This window comes from Nesoenas mayeri (assembly GCF_963082525.1).
Source record: "Nesoenas mayeri genome assembly, chromosome: 18".
Taxonomy (NCBI): domain Eukaryota; kingdom Metazoa; phylum Chordata; class Aves; order Columbiformes; family Columbidae; genus Nesoenas; species Nesoenas mayeri.
Window position 1 is genome coordinate 4,951,525 of NC_137566.1, and position 20,572 is coordinate 4,972,096.

At 43.7% G+C, this 20,572-nt stretch overlaps 1 protein-coding gene across 1 annotated transcript in view; it reads right to left on the reverse strand.

Moving 5' to 3' along the window:
• Positions 1–20,035, reverse strand: part of TNC (tenascin C) — a gene marked incomplete at both ends in the record, with an annotated part of 43,294 nt that extends 23,259 nt beyond the window's left edge. Inside the window, 10 exons of the mRNA XM_080356179.1 lie at positions 210–482; positions 10,409–10,672; positions 11,152–11,241; positions 11,962–12,147; positions 12,875–13,144; positions 13,647–13,803; positions 13,900–14,015; positions 14,873–15,136; positions 16,910–18,130; positions 19,573–20,035. Coding sequence (XP_080212305.1) covers positions 210–482; positions 10,409–10,672; positions 11,152–11,241; positions 11,962–12,147; positions 12,875–13,144; positions 13,647–13,803; positions 13,900–14,015; positions 14,873–15,136; positions 16,910–18,130; positions 19,573–20,035 — 3,304 coding nt within the window. The remainder of the gene's footprint in view (positions 1–209; positions 483–10,408; positions 10,673–11,151; positions 11,242–11,961; positions 12,148–12,874; positions 13,145–13,646; positions 13,804–13,899; positions 14,016–14,872; positions 15,137–16,909; positions 18,131–19,572) is intronic.
• Positions 20,036–20,572: the final 537 nt, after the last annotated feature.

Genomic DNA, 20,572 nt, shown 5'->3' on the forward strand with positions numbered 1-20,572 from the left:
AAGCAAAGGGCTCCATGGGGTCACTGAAACTCTTATTGGAAAGTCCCATCATGAGACATTTCCATGCCAGAGACATTCAGCCACGCTTTACTGAGCTCAGTGCACCCAATGTAAAGCCAAGCAAGCTTTGCTGAGTGGTTGCAACAGCTCCGGCTCACATCCATCTGCAAAAGGAGCCATGAGACGGGATGAGCGACTTGCAAAGATACCTGTCATGGTTTCGACAGAAAGGGGTTTGGTCCTGTAGCCTTGGGTCACACCATAAAGTGTGACGTTATAAGGTGTGTTGGCCTTGAGGCCCGTAACATTCACAACGCGCAGGCTGCCTGGGACCGTGATATTCCGGATTTCTTCGGGATTGTCAGACTCCTGCACCTGAATGATAAAGTTCTCGTAGGCCCCGTCGGCTGCTGTCCAGGTGAGCTGGAAACCATCCCAGCCAGTCTCTGACACTGAAAATTGTCCCAGCTCAGGTTCCTCCTCTGAATAAGGACAGAGAGTCAATCGGTTACTCAGATTACAGGCTAGAGGTGATAAGGTATTACTTAATGATGTTCTGTGCTAATGAATTTAATTTGTAAGCGGTGCCACAGAAACGCACGCACACATTTACATTCTCCGCTTCCCCACATAACTTGTAACTCTCTTCAGAGACATGGCAAAATAGAACAGAAAGAAAAGAACCATAATAACAATCATATTAGTACTAAAAGACTGCTTACAGGAAGCAGCTTATTGACCATCTTACTGTTGCAAGTGTTTTGTCAACATCAGTTACAACCCCCTAAGAGACAAGTAGGTATCGCTATAACCACTTTATGTACTATTAACAACTCCTTATTTGCCATTATGAAGTGACTGAATACTGCAATAACACCCATTGTAAGGGTAGGAAGACACTGAGTTTACAAAAGTAGAGATTCAGATGTTTATGCTTTTAATTGCACCCATGTGAAAGATGCTATTTATTCTTCCAAACTATTTCCAATCCAAAACAATAAAGAAGAGAATTCATTCATGTCTGTATGTCATTAGCTGAATGGATTTGTCTTCTTTATATTACATTATTCTGTCCACAAAACCTTTCTAGGGGCAGAGATGCTTGGATTTTCAGAGTTACTGATGTTTATCTCAAATTGAAATCTGCATTCACAGAAATCAATGTGGCCAAGTTGGGAACCATCAGAGCTAAGTCTCTGATGCTGTTAAATCTGAAAGTTTAGGTCATTTTCTTAGTAAGAATAGAAAGTCCTCTGTTTACAGAGAAAATGCAACCAATTGCTTCAAATTAGCATGGGAACAGTGGAAAATAACAGAATAATGTCTGTTTTTTCTCCATGGAAAATCTTACTATATGATCTATTATTGGCCTATGGACTGCAATGACTTTTTAGCACTTTTCTTACTTGCACTGTCGACACATAAGCATTATAACAAGAATAGAGTCTAGCTGAATAATCCCAATCTGCATGACTAAGAATTTACAAAGGACGATACAGGAGGGAAATGTATCTGATCGGTCAGTTGTAAACTGCAACTTTAAGCTTTATGCATATTTTAAGGCAGAAAGTAAAGTGGTTCTGGAATAAAATTGAGGCTCAGTAACATTATTAAAGTGAATTTCCCCCCTGTATAAACAGGGTGCTGCTTGTATGACCGCTGTATAGCCTTATACAGCTAGCTAGGATTGTATTTTCAGAGGCTGAGCATTCATAAATCACAGCCAAGTATCTTCAGCAAGATTCAGTAATGTATAGTAAATTGCTACTACTCAGGAATGCAAAAGTTTTGACGAGCTTTTCCCATCCTGTTAGAAAGGAAGAGATTGTTTATGAAATAACACAACAATGTTCAACAACAACAACAAAACATTAATCCAGAGCTGGTTTGCTTTATCAGGAACAGAAATGAGACACATTGGGACAGAATATGAATCCTGTCAAAAAAGAACTGTTTAGCTGAAAAAGAGAAAACAGGACAGAAAAGCATCTCATTGTATCAGAAACAATGTTTTGGTGGTAACAGAAAGAAATAAACATTTCCTTCAAATGAAAATGAAACTAAACCATAAGTTGCAGTAAAAATCTTTCAAGCAAAAGCTTGAGTATTATAAGTAATGCAGTAATCATCACAGCTTAAAAGCAATTCAGAGTTCTCTGACGAAGGCTCCATTTCATTTGCATCCAAGATGCAGAGTCCCTTTGCTTCCTGTCCGTTTCTCATGCACATCTGAACTGGAAGTGCGCACAACCCCATCATGCTCACAAGGGATCAAGAGGTTCTCATACAACATCATGCACCGACTGTTGGAGACCTCCGAAAGCCTCATCCATAAAGCATCTAAGATACATGACAAAAACAATGACAACGTCATGGCATATGTTATCAAGGGATGATGTTTCTTGATGAAAAATTAAAAAAAAGAGAGAACAAACCATTGAGAGATGCAAATGCTCTAGCCTTGTAGTAGGTGTGAAATAATCTGTGTGTTCCTGTGTAAATATTTTATCTCATGTTGTGAATTTGGTTTGAGGTGAGGAACAGGTATTAGTCTCCAGCTGGGTTCTCCAGGTAGGAACTTATGCACTGGTACTTTGATTATTCTTGAACTGAGCCCTGTGGCTATTGGCCTGTCTCCTCATGAAATTCATGTAAATAGGGATAAGAGGTAGAAGTTTTCAGAAATGTATACTCCCAATGTGTTACAATCTTTTTTTTCTCTGACATCACCACTTCCATGCCATCGCTGCAAACTGCACCCTCCTGGCAATCTGGCTTGTGTTTGAGCCACAATCCAGATAAATACCTGCAGCATCTTGCTATTTTCATGTGCCCTGTAAATAGCAGATGCATCGATGTCTCTCTTCGCATGCGATTTGGAAAGAGAGAATCGATGCTACATGACCTTAAAAGCTGCATGAGGCATCGTCCATGCTGCACCACGCAAGGCTCTCATTCCATAGCAATAAGTTTTGACCCATGCAAAAAGAAATTTAAGAAACAACTAAAAAGAAAGACATTACTCACGAAGCCTAGCATTTCTGCAATGGAACAGCAGCATGAAAATGAAATTCTCTATTTCAAAGCAGAAAATTAATATATGGATGATGAATCCATAGAAAATACCTGTAGCAGCTAGGGCTTCCAGGGACCAAGAGAGCTGACCATGAGTGCTTCCATGGAGGTTAATCTGGTATTGTGTGCCAGCTGTGAGATGGGTAATCTCTGTTTCTCGATGGTTTCCAGGCAAAATGATTTCCTGTGTTCTGTTTAAACTGGACAGGTCTTTCAGAGTGATAAAGAACTGGTCAAATACCTCATCCTGTGCTGCCCAAGACAGGGTGAAACTACTGGAAGTCTTGTGTGTTATATTAAGGTCACGAAGAGCACCAGTGGCTTCTGAGATAGGAAGGTCAGTGGGCACCAAAAGCAGAGCATGAGAATCGGTGCTGGGGTGTGTTAAATAACTCAGCTCTGTAGGTGCAGGACTGGTAGGGTTAAATGACGTTTCATTGTTTGATTCTCCAGGTGGTGTGACTATATGTGCTAAACAGAGATAAATTACAAGTTAAAATTGCCTGATAATAAACCCAAATACACCAAAATAGAGCTAACATCTTCCACAAAACAGTTGTGTGCTTTGAATTAAAGAGGTCTAACAACAGAGAAAACAGATGGGTACTTCTTTTTTTGGAGACTGAATCCAGGCCACAAGCAAAGGTAGCATCACCAAGCACAATGTGGTTATCACACAACCACGCTAGTTAGCAAATCCAGAGCAACAACCACTAACTAAAGACAAAGACACAAAGATGAGCTGAAATGCTTCTGGCAGAGAAACGAGCACATCCTCAGTTGATGTAAATCAGTTCAGTTTGGCTACTTCCAAAGAACTTTGTTAATTTACATCGGTGAGGAACTGAACCGTAAATCTCTCAAACATGCCTTTTATCTTTACAACAGCACATCAGTTATTGCTTCCGATACAAACCATGAGTGGAATGCATGCCAAATATCGCAAACACATCCAAATCCAGACTGAGAAATCAGCCCTAGCAGAAGCATGTTAATGTCATCCTATCCAACCAAAACCAGGCTTGGAGCAGTTATCCACATTGATACATGCAGAACTTTCAAAAAATGGCAGGGGGACACACACATCCTTACCTAAAAACCAAGTCAGAAAGAACTTGAGCAATCATTCTTAAAAGAGATCCAAAGGAATGGAAGGGGAAAAGACTTGGCCTTAGACATGCTGAATGATCTGTGAACACATCTTGTAGTACAGTCAGATTCTGAAAATCTGAGAACTGTGGAGAACACAGAGAATGTGTTTCTGATCACAGCCGCAAGGCAACAGGCAGGTGATTTTTCTGACATGCAGAATTATCTCCTCATTAGTGGAAAACCATGTAATTTCACACCTCAGTGACTGCCTTGCTTTCATGCTCCATTTGCATTCAATTAAGAGAGAGCAAGTCATCTACCACCATCGATCAGATCAGCACAAATAAGTCCTCAGGATTCATTGTCTGTCTCCAAATTCACATACGTATCAGGGGAAAAAAAAGTTTTCAGAAGAGAAAGATCAATTACAAATGTTTTCAAACAAATACAGAAACATTATCTTGAAAATATACTCTACGGACAAATACAGATATAAAAACATTATTTTCTGCTCACCTCCGGGAAGGAGAGAAGCCTGTGAGGCAAACAGTTATTTATATTTACATATATCATTGGTATTTTTGACTTAGGTAAGGGATCTCCTTATAATTAACCCCAGCATGTGATCTGAACCAGGCGCTCGATGTGGTGTAACCTGAAGACAACCAGGTTGTCGTCACACCAGCATATCTGCTATAATGATAAACACTATCATAATCCCCTCTTTCTAAGGGAACTGCCAAATTATCTGACTGCACCAGGGTTGCTGATCTCATGTAAGAAAGTAAGACGACATGCAGTATGGAACCGTATTGACTCTGAGCACAATTAGATGCCAACCAGCTCTTTCTGTTCTGGGAACAGGCAAAGAACGATGGCATCAAGCAAGTGCACTGGTACAGCCTTGAGGATGCCCGCATAACATGCATACAGCAGTAGCAGGGCTTTATTTTGGGTATTTCTGCAGAAAACAGGCAGAGGTAAAGCTAACAGAGCAGTGGGGAGGAAAGTACTTGTACAGCTCCATGCTGTACACTGGGTTTCCACTAGGAAACCACCATGCAACCTGAACTGGAAACCTAGGACAAAACAGCCAAAAATAAAAAGGATAAATAAAAAACCAAAGCTGGCATTGCATTCCTCATGTGTTGAAGATCCCTGAGAAAACCCTGTGCAATAATAGCCAAAACTGGCTTCTCATTTTCCCTCTTATTACTTGACCACCCCAGTGACATTTCTCCCAGGTTCCTGCCAGTTACAGTAAAACCACACAAGGACTCTGTTTCTTTAACCTCAATGGGAAACACAGCAACAGTTCAACTGCACTATACAAATACTGAGGGACCAACCACCTAATTGGCATTTTAGTTCAGAATTTTGCTGTCACAAGTGGGCTAATTTTATTGTGCCAACATTGATAACTATGTGGAAGGTTGCCAAGTACAGATTGTCTCATGGAGCATATGGAATTATGTGTAGTTACATCACCTGTAGCTTTTTTTCAGATGTAATTCTGTATATTAACTTGGGTTTAATGACTTGAATCCACGAATGAGTTTGTGGACAAGAAAGAGTGATCTATACACACACATACAAACACACATACACCACACATGAAGTCCATGTGCAACAGAGGTATATGTGGCTTTCTGTACAAACACACAGACAGAAAAACAGATTATATGAATAGATGGAAAATACTCTGAGAACACAGACAGTATCAGTATTCATTGTTTAGAAAATAGAAAGCTATAGCAGATAATGGAAAATCTGGAAAAGAAATCAAACCGTAAGATAACAAGAGCAATGGAGTTCAAACACTTGACTTAGCAACTAATGGAATAGATGGGGAGAAAAGAAAGAGCTCTAGGAGCCCCAAGTGGGTGGATGACAGCCAGATGGAAGGATTCATGGTGGCAAGATGAATGAACAGTAGATACCAAAGAGCTGAGAGCTTTGTAGAAGGGAAACTGGATGGAAAACAAACATACAGTCTTTCTCGGACTAGAATACTTCTCAAATATCATTCTCTTAGTAAAATCTTCAGGCTGGATATCGCCTAAATATGTCTATACTGCTGTCGTTGGCCTTCTGAGGAATTCCATTGTAATGCTGCACTGGCGATTTTACCAAAAAGAATGTTAATGTCCTGCCAGGATATTTCCCCAGTTACTTGGCATGAAGCAAACAGTATTCTGTATTATTTCTTGCTTCTGTCTGTTGGATTTTACATTATTTTCCAAGAGGGACTATCAGCCAGTTTCACTGCAGTCTCTCATCAGCTCGAGCAACACTGTAAGAGACGATGGCCTTCCAAGGTGTTTGCGTTCTTTTCAGACCCCTTTGGCTAAATGGTATTCCCCTCTCTTAACCAGCTGATCAAACTGGGCTTACAGTGCCAGTCCGCATCTGAATTTCGTAAGAAAAACATTGCAGTATATCACAAACTAAAAATACTAGAGTAGCTACCACTAAAAATCCTCATACTGAAGCCAGGTAGCAGAGGAATCAGCTGAAGGAATGGACAATCTTTTCTGGCAAATTTATTTTTCCAGTGGTTAGCGCTGTAGTTTCCCACTGAACTGGCTCACCTAATCATTCCTCCTAGTGTTTGAGTTTGTATAAAAAAGGGTGGCGCAATCTAAGACAAGAAGAAGCCAGGAGAGGAAGAGGGACTGACGCACAACACAGCCAAGGGTCTTTAGTAAACAGCATAAATCTTCTAAAAAACATTCAACAGAGTGGAAAAGTTACTTCTCCAAGCCATGCTCCTATGTGCAATTCGCTTCCAGAGGCAAGACAGTATCACATCCACGATTCATCAGCAGTTGCTGCACAATCTGGGTCCTTCAGCAGAGGAATGTGAGGTTGGCGCTTGGTTTCTCTAATGTCCACTCGTTTATCTCCACAGGCCTCTCATGCCTGATGTATTACGGTCCATCCTCCTCCTGGACCCACATTGTGCTCTGCAGGCAGGGTTCCAGATCCAGAGCAAGACAGAACAAAGCTGCAGTCTGACTGCTCAGCTTCCTCAGAGCTGGGCGATGTGCTTACCCTACAGATGAGTTGTGAATCTGATTTAACATTCTCAAGACATGCTGTCAGAAAGGTCCCTCCAACTAGTTAAATGCCTCCTTTTTCTTTGATTCCTGAAGTGATTCTAAACAAAAATCTTATGTTATGCTGGGCAGAACCTCTAACAAACAAGCAATAGCCTGGTTTGCGATACCTGCATTAATAACAGAAAGGAGGTACCTGTCGTAGCCACAGTTTCCAGAGGAGAAGAGCGCTGGTCCCCAGCCAGTCCATACACCTTGATTCTATAGGAAGTGTTAGCTTGGAGTCCATCAACCACAGCACCCAGGGATTCTCTGGGCAGGAAGGTTTCTGCAGGGGGCCCAGCTGCCAATGGCACTTGCTCATACTCCACCACAAAACCACTGTAGACTCCTGTATTTGCATACCAGGAGACACTAAAGCTGTGGTCTGTTACCCTGGAGACCACAAGGTCCCTCAGAGCATCCTCCTGCATTCCTGAAGCCTCGGGAGCAAGAAAGCTTTCAGAGCCAGAAAGCTCCTCTGGGTCAGGAGTCACTGCCTGCATTGGAGTTGGGCTATATACAGCTACAAAGAGACAAATAAGCAAACGGCAGCATCAAATATTCAGTCTTTCCTTTTCAGTGAAACAAAATCATACTTAGCAAACTGTTCACTGTATAATCTTTACCACCCCTTGAATGCAGACTCACAGATATCAATTAAAAATAAACTTTCTCACTTGAGCTGCACTTCATCCATATGAAGAGACAGAAGCAACAGAAGGCTGTCATCCTATACTATGGAAGGGTTTGTGACAATACACGAACACATTGTCCTGACAAGTAGTGGATTTCTGGAGACATCTAGATGGGGCTCTGAGCAACCTGAGCTGGTGAAGATGTCCCTGCTCATGGCAGGGGGGGCACTGAGGGAGCTGGGAAGGTCCCTTCAACACAAACTGTTCTGTGATTCTATGTCCTTTTCTCAGGGTTCATGAGCTCTGAAAGTTTCAGCAGTCTGTGTGTGGAGAGTTGATATGCCTAAAACGATAACAAGAAGAATGGAGAAGAGAGAGGATGCACCAACAGAAGATCTTCAGCTCTGGGGCTGAAAGCAGCTTTACCCTCAGTGATAGAATATCCACTATACAAACAAATTAAAATAATGTGTGGGAACTCCTGAATATCTGCTAGCAGAGAAGCCTGACCAAACCATCAACTGTATGAGAAGAATATAAGATGAAAAATTGGTCATCTGGAGAAGCAAATGAAAGCCCGAAAAGAAAAAATTCTCCACCCTTCCACAGTCCCCAGCTCCTTTGTTCAATGAGGATGGCACAAACCCCTCTAAACAGCAGGACTGTCTCCTCCACCCACTGAGAAGAGCTGATCCAGTCCTAGCTGTGCTACTGGTATTTTCCACTTCAATCACTCCTCTGGTTGCTCCAAGAACTGTCCTCAGAAGTGCCATGGACCTGAGATCTCCCACAGCTCCGACAGAGGGTAAAACAACAAGTCTGTCTGGCTTTGCCTGTGGACTTCAGGACCTCCCAAATACTGGGAGGACTGACTTGAGGGTGGACAAAAAAGTAAACTGAAGCAGAGACCTCTTGTCTTATACCCCAGGGGCTTACAGAGCATTTCTGCCTCCCTGTGCTCATGTGTTTGGATTTGTCCATTCCTGCGCAGGAAAAAGGTCACAGTGACAGGTTATGTCAACTGCTGCTGTTGCTTCTAAGGAGCCCACTGCACAGAACTCTTTGTTTACTGGCTGCTCCGAGCAAAGACTTAAAACAAATACACTGGCCAGATGAATGCTTTTATTAAAAAAAAAAATGGAAAAACCAAACTAAAAAAAAGCAGCCACCTTCTGAGACTTCAGAACATGGTGCTGAAAAGACCAGACTGTGAAATTCCACAGTGTGTTTCTATCTCTTTTCACCACTTATGCAGACTTTCTTTGAGATCACTCCATCTTCAGACAGATGGGGAAAGAGATAACATTGGAAAAAATCAAAGCCTGCTCACTCCTGCCACATAAACCTTCAGCTTCCTTCTGTATTTGTGTGCCTCAAGGCTTCCTAATGTTTCCCTACATCAGACACAGGCCTGACTTAAGCATCAAATACGCAATTCACTACTGATAGTTTTCTGTAGTTTACACTGTATCGTATAACTCTGCTGTGCTGGATTACTTGACTCTATAAAGCATTTGAAGGTTCTGCTCACATGAATGCTACCAGGGAATATGAAACCACTTTTGATCGCTTAAGCTGTAGAGTTATTAATTCATAAAATCCACAACTTCTGGCACGCGTTTACCTCATAGACGGCCTTTGGGGAGAAAAGGATAAACAACTTGATATCTGCTAAGGATAAACAACTGTAGCCCAGCTGATTCTGATTCCATTGTCTCTGCTCACTTAGAGCAGTTAAGGCTTTGTCTCACTGGATTTAGCCTGAAGGCACCTAAACATTCAGGACTTACTTGTGTTCTATACCAAGATATAATTCCATATGCAACAAACGTTGAGTGAAAACATTTCACATATAATAAAACCTTACTCAATAAGTAGTGCACTGATCCTGGTTAAGTAGAGTGGTCTGTACAAACAGAGATGGTAGAAATGGACCTCGTGTTTGTAGACAAATGGTATCCAATGGAAACTGTGACCAGATTTGTGACAGTAGCCTTTCTTGCTTTTGGATGAGAAAACTGAAAAAGGGTAATATCAGAGCCTTGTTGACCTTGCTGAAGCGTGATGGGTGGAGGCATGCTGTGAAGAGAATCCATTAGGCAGGAACAAGGAATGTTAAATATGTTCTGCTTGCTCTTCCTCTTAGTTTTTGGCTGTAGAAAACAAACCAAGTTATAAGACATAATGTGCAAAAAAGCAGCCTCATTTAAAACAAAAGATGAAGTCTGCATTTCCTGCAAGACAAAGAGCTACATTCTTTGTGAGTCTTCCCCAAGGACAAGCAGGAAATCATTGAGAACATGGAGCTAAACACAGCAGGTAGGGAAAAACACAGCTACCCCTCCGTTTAGTCTAACATTGTAGTCAGAGCTAAGCCTGCTCTGCAGACGGTTGATGTTTTTAAGCAGTTCCCCAGACATGGTTTATAAAATCAGGTGAAGTTGTACTTGGGCTAGACACTGCCCAATGACCTGGGGCATGGAACTCATCAAAAGCTCTACTCACCAGTTGAACCCTTGACAGTTGTGGGTTTGCTCTTGTGTCTGCCTTTCTCTGCCACCAGACTGACGGTATATTCTGTTCCTGGCTCCAGCCCTCGCAGGATAAAGGAGGTGCTGTCCACCGGGATCTCTGCTTCGTTCTTCCTTCCAGAGGGGCTGACATAAGTGAGGCGATAACGGTCAAACTTGGCCACTGGTCTTCTCCAGCGAAGGGATAAGGTGGTTTCAGTGGGGTCACTGACTTCCAAGTCCTTGGGGTTATCAAGATCTACAGGTTAAAAAAGCAAAGTTGAGGTGTCTCTGAACTGCCCTGGGACAGTTTTTCAGGCATCTGTAAACAGAGCAACACCTATACTGGCTGTCTATCAACAGCTCAGTGTCTCATCCACCTTTCAGAGCTTTTAAAGGCCCATTACTTGATGTAGGTAGAGGATGATGAAGTTCTCTTTTACAGACGACCATACTAGAACAGATTTGCCCCACTTTCATTCACTTCAGCAGGCATTGCATGGAGGAGAGGCAGAATTTAGGTCTTCAGAGAATTAACCTGGTAAATTAAGGATATCCTGAGAGAAATCCATGATTTGAAGGGCAGTCAGGACTATTGCAACCACTGAGGCTGCGCTCTTTGTCAGATCAACCCTTTGGCCATAACCACCACTCCTGTCCAAAACCATCACAATCAGAGGATGGTTCCACCCGACTTGCTGCTCCCTCCAGAGCACAAACGAGGACCAAGCTACTCACCAGTTCCAGCGTTAATGGTAGCAGGAGCGCTTTCCCTATCCTGTCTAACTGCTGTCACTCCAATGCCATATTCAGTTCCAGGCCTCAAACCTAAGAGATCAAGAATAGAAGTTCCTGTCCATGGAATATACCTTGGGACACTTGTTTAAATAAGGAAGCCTGAATGTATGCAAGATAAGATATATTCTTGACTGGGTATGCGGAGAATTGGGGTTTCAGTTGACCCTCCAGCTGATCTTATGTTAATAAATCTTTTTCCATGTACATTCCAAAGGATAAAGATTATGGCTGATTGAGATTGAATATTTGACACTGTTCAAATGCATAAGCAGAGACACTTTATAATTTCAAGACCTGCCAGGATAGGTACTTCTGCCAAAGAAAAGCAGGTAGACATCTGTAAGACACAGAGAAAGTACCATTATCCAGCCTTACAGGCTGGTAGGGCAGCTTGCAGGTACACAGAAGAGTTGCAGACTGCCATCAGTAAATACTATCCCCAAGCACATGCAAAACTGTTTGAACTCAGGGATGTGAAACCATCTCCACAAAAGCATGAAGCTACCTAGACCTCTGGGATGTGACTAGTGTGATTCAGAGATGCATGTGTAAGTGAAATGCCACACACTTTTGTTGGCTAGTTATCCATCTGCAAGTGTGTAAATATACATCACATGTTTTTTAATTGCTTGTATTAAAATGCGTAATCTCTACTTGCGCCTCTTATGTATAGTGACCAAAAGGACATTTTTTTAGGATGATTTTTGCTCTAAGATGAGGGTAGTGGCAGGACATTAATGATTCCCCTACCTGTGAGCGTAGCCCTGGTTGTTGCTTGGTTGCCCTTTGGCACTGTGATCTCAGCGTGGTCTCCACCAGAGATGGGAGCAAACTTAATTCGATAGTTATCAATATTCGCATGGCTGTTCTTCCACTCCAAAGTAATGCTATTGTCTGTCTGTGACACCCGCTTCAGGTTTCTTGGAGCATCCAGGTCTGTAACCAATCAAATAATAAATAAATGAATAGGAATAATTCTCTTGTGACAGCAGTCTTCTATGACAGTACTTTTTAGAAGGTGAAATGATCTATAGAGTTAAATCCTGCTCTGAATGAACAACTACATTTTAGGATGAAAATAGAGCTAATTCTCTATGTACCATTTACTCAGCTCTCTCAATGCATCAAATCTTGAGCATATGCTAAAGGACCCATACTTTCATAAAACATTCCCAGGATCACTAAGAAGCAAAGTAAATTTACAAAAGCGCAATGGAAAGCATTTGCAGAAGTGAAAAAGGAAAAAAGTGAAGTTCTTTGCTAAACTGTTACACCATTAGACAAACAGAAAGAAGGTTTTAGGTGGAATAGGAACCACGGAAGAGATTTAGCTCGGTAGACAGGCAAGTAATCCAGAGGAACGTTTTTCCTGAAGTAGAGACTTAAGGTATGATGAGCAAAAGCTTCTAAGTAACTCAATAACATAATTCTCATGTTCAAAATACATTTAGATAATCAGGGGGTCTAAATATTTTGTTGAGTCAGTAAGGTGTATGAGGCACAGCAAAACATTCTCCACTTTCATGTATCTCTATAATCCAATGACAATTCTGTGTTGATGAAGTAACTATGAACTCAAGCAACATGATGCAAACAGCAGAAGAGACTGATGGCAGCTGCACCACCTTCTCAAAAGTCTGGATTTGTATCCAAAGCCTCTTACCTGTGACAAAGACTTCTTTCATGGGGTCGCTCTCCATGTCCCCTCGACGAGAGATGAGTGTCACTTCATACTCTGTGTGTGGCCTCAGGTTTCCAATAGAATATTGGTTTTCATCTTCAGAGAGGTCGATGGTTGTCCTGTCCCCTGGAACATCCTTGGGGCCGTAAGTGAGCTCTATGCCTTCGATGTCAGCCAAGGGTTTGGACCATGTGATAAGAGCCGTGGTGTCCGTGACATCTTTTGCCTCGATCTGGCTAGGGGCATCAAGCTCTGTTACAAAGAGAGAAGAAGATGTGTTTGTTTGTTTGTTTTTTACAGAAATCATGCCAGAAAAATACACATTCTTGTGTATTTAATTGCTGATTCAAAGCAAAATAAAAATTCGCGGCTTCTACCAACTGAAACTTGTCTTCATTTACTTTCTTCCTTCACTTTCTGTAGTTGTACAAGTGCCAAATGGAGTCAGTCCATCAGAGCAAATTCATCAAAATTCATTAACATTAGAAGCTGACAAAGACAAGCAGAAATCCTAAAAGGTTCTCCGTCTGTACAACAGAAACTCTCCTTTAAGTAATTTCTTCATGCAAATATCACCAGGATGAAAGAAATTCTAGTTCCTGTTGATGTACATTTTGAAAAAGAAGAGAAGTGCATACTGGTTGCTAATTCACAGCATAAAGCTTGGCTTTCTCTTTGTTTAAAAACTCCTTTGGCTACACCAAACAGCAATTCTTTTATTGGTGGCACCACACCAGATACAGGCTGTGCTTACTTGTGGTTATCACTTTAGATAGTCCTGGTCCTCTGGTATTGTTTTTCACAATATGAAGGGATACATTATACTGTTGCCCTGGTGCCAAACCCGGCTGCATATAAGATGTCTCTGGCCTCTTCAAGCTGCTGGTTATATCTCCATTATCATCCTTTTTCTGTAACACACAGAACAATCAGTTAGTATAAATACAAAAAAATCCAGGATCTTTCACTTATATGTGGCCTCTCTACAAGAAGCGCCGCTTCCTTACCATATTGCGGAAGATCAGCTCCCAGCCATCAAATGAAAAGTTCAGAGGATCCCACTCCACCTGGACAGATGTTTCTTTAACAGATTTGAATTTCAGACCTTCTGGAGCAGGCAGATCTGTGGCGGGGAAAAAAAAAGGGTTATCATTTCAGAAGCAACAAATTCACATAAATAGGGCACTGTAGTGGGACAGTTTTCCACCACTACAAATATCTACCATGGAGGTATCTGCATCTGAAATCTTTAAACCCACTTCACAGCCAGTTATTCTGTCTTTGCACAGACATTCCTCTGACCTGTTTCAGTTGTCACCTTAGAGTAAAATGAATTTTGCCCTAGAAACCTCTTTTTTTGCCCTCTTGAAAGAAGCCCTGTGTGGACATTTGAAGTGAAGTGAGATGAATCCTGCCCCAGGTGTCTAAAAATGAGAACAGTGACAGAAGTCAAAGAGTATCTGTTGAAGCTGGGATATTCAGGCATGACTGTGGTGTGCACAGTACAAAAAAGAAAGATGAAAAACAAACGGACAGGCAGACAGAAAGTAAGTTGTTGTAAAACACACTGAAGATGCAAAACAAATATAACTTCCATTTTAGTTGAAACAGTCTGAATCCAAGTGATTTCATACTGCCCTTTTACATTCTGCTACGTATTTATATTTTTTCAGAAAGCAGTACCAGGTTTTAAAAATGTACCTTAACATGAAGAAGCCAAGGGTCTTAATTTACAAAGACCCCAACATATTAATGGGAGGCACTGCAGAGAGTGGAAGAGTTAGTGAACTGTACTTTTAACACAGTCATTGCTAATGGAAAAGAATAGAAAATGAAAGTGCAGAAGACCGTCTTCATCCAGAACAGAAGATGAATTGAAAACAGAAAATACAAAAGAAATAATACCCTAAAAAAAGGAATGCAAATAAATACATACTATGGAATAGACAAAAGAATGAATAAAGGGAATGTTAAACTCACATGTTGCTACCCTGGCACTGACTGGAATACTCTTCTTGTTTTTCAGGATTGCAAAGACACGGATGAAGTATTCTACACCTGGCTCCAGCTCATGGATAGTGGCAACTGTTTGGTTCCCAGGCACAGTGAACTGCATATCTAGACCACCACTGCTGGTAGGGACATAAGTGATGAGGTACTCGTTGACAAGATTCTCATGCTTCCATTCCAGATTTACTGTTTTATCTGTTACGTCTGTCACAGTCAGTTCAGTTGGAGGAGACACTAGGAAGGGGGAAGAAAACAAAACAAACTTAAAAGAAGTTTTCTAGGCTCAGAAAATAATGACTTACCCAGTTTCACATTTTCCCAGGAGCAGTTTATGCGAGTCATCTAATAAGCAGGGAATAGGGAAGCCGTGACACACAAATTAGCTGCTCGATGAAAGGAATGTTCAGCTGATGAAGACTACAGACATTTCCAAAAGTCCTGGGCCAATTTCTACTCATACACTTGTGCACAACCTATGGCTGATTGTGTTCCAGGTCCTCCTCTTATGGCTGCTGCACAAGACCATTCTAGCTGGGTGCTTAGGGATTCAGATGTTTAATTCAACTGCCAGCAACGCATGATTTTATAGCTGGAAGTACAGGGGATACACAGAACTGCACAGATTTTCCAAAATAAAGTAAAACATTATTATTTTTGTAAATACTTTCAATAGATTATTCCACATTTGCACACACAAAAACACAAAATGTGGCTTGGAAGTCTTCCAGAAAGAGGATATGAAAAATGGGAATTTCTTTTCAAAGGTATTCATTGTCTTCTATAAATTCCCAAGTCCAAAGTACTCTTTGATTACTCTACAAAGATCTTAGTTCCAAAATTTCTCCCCTGGGACCTACTAGAGAAAACCAGCTCCTTCATAGTGTAATGCCTGTCATTATCTAGCTGCTAAAATTTTCTATCAGTTTCCATAGAGTCAGTGGCGCTGAGAAACTAAGTATGTGACTTTATAGCTAAGTTTCCACTCCAGCTGATTCCATGATTTTTCTCTAAGCTTTGGTCAGATCTAACATACACACCAACACATATCTATGTTGATATATCAAGTTTTACTTTAGTTAGAAAAATCTCTTTGGCCAATTGAGAGACACCCAAGGCCCCTGTAATAACCCTGAAAGCTTGTACTGCAATATTTGCAACATCTGGCTATTCCATCGTAAGAGTTTTCTCATACAAATCACTTGGATAAGACAATGTTATTTTCCGTGTGTGCTCTTCTTCCACTACAGCCTCTGCCTCCCCCAGCGCTCCAGCTCAAAGATCTACCTCCAAAGCAAAGTCGCTGAGCCCTTGGGGTCTGTCAGTGTTTATTCTTCAGAGCTGTTTCATTTTCAGCTCCTACAATAGTGATTGTCAATGCAAATGCCTTTCTTACTCATTCAGCACGACACTGGGAACCACAGCCCGGCAGTAAGAAACATTTGATACCCATGCTCTGTACTCGCTGACGTTCATCATCTACATTATCTCATTCCTGCAAAACCTTATTGTCTTTAGTCAAAATTCAGTCTGTATTCTCTTGACTAATCCTGCTGAATACCTAGAAAGAAGACTCAGGATACATCTTTCTCTTCTCCATAGCTAGAAGTTTCCTTCAGATACACTTTTCTTTTAGCATCAAGAGGTACCATGAGAAACTAAAAGCTCATGGTGACAAATCCCAGCCAGTGCTGGATACAGGTCAGTGACAGCGTGGTGGGAGCAAATTGGGATATGACAAACAGACTGCATCACCAGTATCAGCCCATTTGCTTGCTGACCAGCAAAAGTCACCAGCAAGCACCACACTTACACAGCTCTGGAAAGTCAGGGACGCCAAGAGCTTCTAACTGGTGGTGTTACTGCTCTGATTCAGCTGTTTGGTCTGTGAAAAAGAAGAGTGGCAACAGAGCCCAGCTACATGGAGAAGGTTCACAGAGCCCCTGAGGCTGCTGGAGGGACATAAGGAATCACCCAGGGAAGCAGTTTAAAAGCAACATTGCAACCTACCATCGGAGCAGTCATCTCCCATGTAACCCTCCTCGCAGACACACCGTTCATCAACGCAGCGGCCAACGTTGTTGCAGTCATTGGGGCAGGTCCGGTCACGGCAGTCCTCCCCTGTGAAGCCCTCGTGGCACACGCAGCGCCCGTCGATGCAGCGCCCGTGTTGGTGACAGTCGTTGGGGCAGGACAGCTCGCCGCAGTCCTCCCCCGTGAAGCCGTTGTCACACTCGCACCGTCCCTCCACGCAGCGCCCGCGGTTGTGGCAGTCGTTGGGGCAGCGCAGCTCCCCGCAGTCCTCCCCTGTGTACCCCTCGTCACACACGCACTGTCCATTGACACAGAGCCCGCGGCCGTGGCAATCGTTGGGGCAGCGCAGGTCCCCGCAGCTTTCCCCAGTGAACCCCTCATCGCACACGCACTGCCCGTTGACGCAGCGCCCGCGGTCATTGCAATCACTGGGACAGCGCAGCTCCCCGCAGTCCTCCCCGATGAACCCCTCGTCGCACACGCACTGCCCGCCCACGCAGCGCCCGCGGTTGTTGCAGTCGTTGGGGCAGCGCAGCTCCCCGCAGTCCTCGCCCAGGTAGCCCTCGTGGCAGATGCAGCGCCCGGCCACACAGCGCCCGCGGTTGTGGCAGTCGCTGGGACACCTCTTCTCACTGCAGTCGTCCCCCACAAAGCCCTCATCGCAGATGCACAGCCCGTTCTCGCAGCGCCCATTGCCGTTGCAGTTGTTGGGGCAGGTGAGCTCCCCGCAGTCCTCCCCGGTGTAGCCCTCCTCGCAGAAGCAGGTCCCGTTGACACAGCGCCCACGGTCGAAGCAGTCGTTGGGGCAGATGAGCTCGCCGCAGTCCTCACCGGTGTAGCCCTCGTCGCACACGCACTCGTTGTCCACGCAGCGCCCGCGGTTGTGGCAGTTGTTGGGGCACAGGGGCTCGCTGCAGTCCTCGCCGGTGAAGCCCTCGTGGCACACACAGCGCCCATTCACGCACCGCCCGTGCACGCTGCACGCCGGGGAGCAGAGCTCTTGGCTGCAGTCTGTGCCCGTGTACCCCTCAAAGCACACGCAAACCCCATCCACGCACTTGCCTTGGTCGTTACAGTCGGACGGGCAGGTGGGCTGGCTGCAGTTGGGGCCTTTCCAGCCGGGCTCGCAAATACAGCCGCAGATCTCAATGCTGTAGTTGCCGTGTCCACTGCAATAGGGTTTTGTGTCCAGGCGACCTGCACCAATGATCCAGAGAAACCATTACTCCCTTTAGCTCTGAGATGCATTAGGCACACTAAACCTAAAGTGTCTGATTCTCCCAGCTCCCTGCAGGACATCATTTCCAGAATCACCAATGCTTTTGAATGATAATTCCTCCTTGTTTTCCTAGTGAGATTTAGTTTACCAGGAATGCTTTAATTTGCACTAATGCCAAGGAAGAGCTCTTGCCAACTACTTGGTAAACGAGCATCCTGGATCCCTCTGCCCTTCTCAAAATCCCTCATCCCGTGACTGAGCAGCTTTCCTGACTGCTTCATCAGGGCATCCACCATAAAGCATCATTCACCAGTTCACTCCAGAACATGACAAGCCAAGCAGCATGCTGTATCATCAACTGTGAAACGGGCTCTTTGCTCAGAGGAACAGATTACTACTGAGAAAGCATGTTTTCTATCTTGTATGACCTATCTCTTACCTCCGTCTAAAAAACAGCTGGAAGGATACTTTTTTCCTCTCCTTCTCTAACTATTTGTGCTGGTCTATTGCCTTATGTCCTGCTGTATTTTTATTGGTGTCTGTTAAAGACAACTTGGAAATGAAAACGGTTACATTGGCAGCTTATTCAAGGGGACGAAATGTGGATCCAAGCGAATGAGTTTTAATCTTAACTCTGACACAGATTGTCACTGTGCCCAAGTGCTGAATACGCTCAGTGCCACAGCCACACGTCAGCCCAGGCAGACTGCTGACCCACAGATTCATAAAACTGCAAAACTGAATGAGTGCATCTTGCAAGCTGGCCAAAAACATTCTCTGGTTTGATTACATTTTAAATTTAACAGGTTGACTTCTGCTCATTCATAGAATCATAGAATGTCAGGGATTGGAAGGGACCTGGAAGGGACCTCCCCTCATGGAGCAGGAACACCCAGCTGAGGTTACACAGGAAGGTGTCCAGGCGGGTTGGAATGTCTGCAGAGAAGGAGACTCCACAACCCCCTGGGCAGCCTGGGCCAGGCTCTGCCATCCTCACCAGGAAGAAGTTTCTTCTCAAATTTAAATGGAACCTCCTGTGTTCCAGTTTGTACCCATTGCCCCTTTTCCTATCATTGGTTGTTCACCGAGAAGAGCCTGGTGCCCTCCTGACACTCCTCCTTTATATATCTGCAACCACTAATGAGGTCACCCCTCAGTGTCCTCTTGTCCAGCTCCAGAGCCCCAGCTCCCTCAGCCTTTCCTCACACGGGAGATGCTCCACTCCCTTCAGCATCTTGGTGCCTGCGCTGGACTCTCTCCAGCAGTTCCCTGTCCTGCTGGAACTGAGGGGCCCAGAACTGGACATAACATTTCAGATGCAGTCTCACCAGGGTAGAGCAGAGATCTGAGTATCTATTCTAAACACGATCTATGGCCAGCACAATAATTTCCCCAAGAGCATCTCCCCAGTTTGTCTTACCTTCTGCTGCCTGGGCATTGGGGCAGCATCCCACCCCACTGGCACACTGCTCCCGCAGGGACGACACCAGCCCCTCCAGCTCCTCCAGCCTGCTCAGCAGATCCTTGATGTCTGGGGCAGCTGCACAACCACAAGCCCGGCGGGGAATGTTAATACGGTGGGTGAAGACAATCTGGTTCCCCTCATTCACCGTGTGCTCCTCATGATTCTTGATGGGCTCGATTTCTGCCTTCAGGTCCGCGTCGCCACTTGCTGAATCCAGGTCCACAGAGCAGAGGGAGCCAGCAGGCAACTTGATGTTGTAGACATGGTTAAAAACCACAGGCTGATTATCCTCTGGCAAGGTCACGTTTAGCCCAGTCTCCCGTTTTTGCCGGATAATTCGCTTGATGAGTCCACCACTGGCGTGCTGGCACAACAAAGAGAAGATTGCACAGGCCAAAACCTGGCTGGGGAGTCCCATTGTGGTGTTCAGTTCCTTTACAAAGCCGGTAGAGTCTTATATCTGTTTGGTCTTTATAGTCTGGAGCAGAAATGGGAGAACCAGTTCACGTCAAGTCAGATATCCTTTTGTTTCCTGGCACACTTGTTCCCTAAAAGAAGAAGGAGCAGTTTAAGGAATGAAACATAGGTACACCACCCAACAAAAGGGTTATGACACCCAATGTGTGCTGGCATCCTTAAAGAACATGGCTGGAGTGCTACTCAATATACCATCTTTACCTAAGCTGCTGAGCTTGCTCTAATGTATAATAACAGCACATTAACTTGTTCTCCAGTATCTCAGTGTGCTTGTGAACAACACATCACAAGGCACAAATCCTGAAAGAAGTTACTATTCTTTCCAATTTAGAGCAAGCATAGTGGAACATGGAAGGTTTAAATGCCCCAAGCCAAAGACCAGGGCAAACAAAGCTGCTGAGTCTCATCTCAACTGAAAACACTATTTTCAGACAAAGTAAGTGAAACTAATCTGTGTTCTGTTATGATTCAACTAATA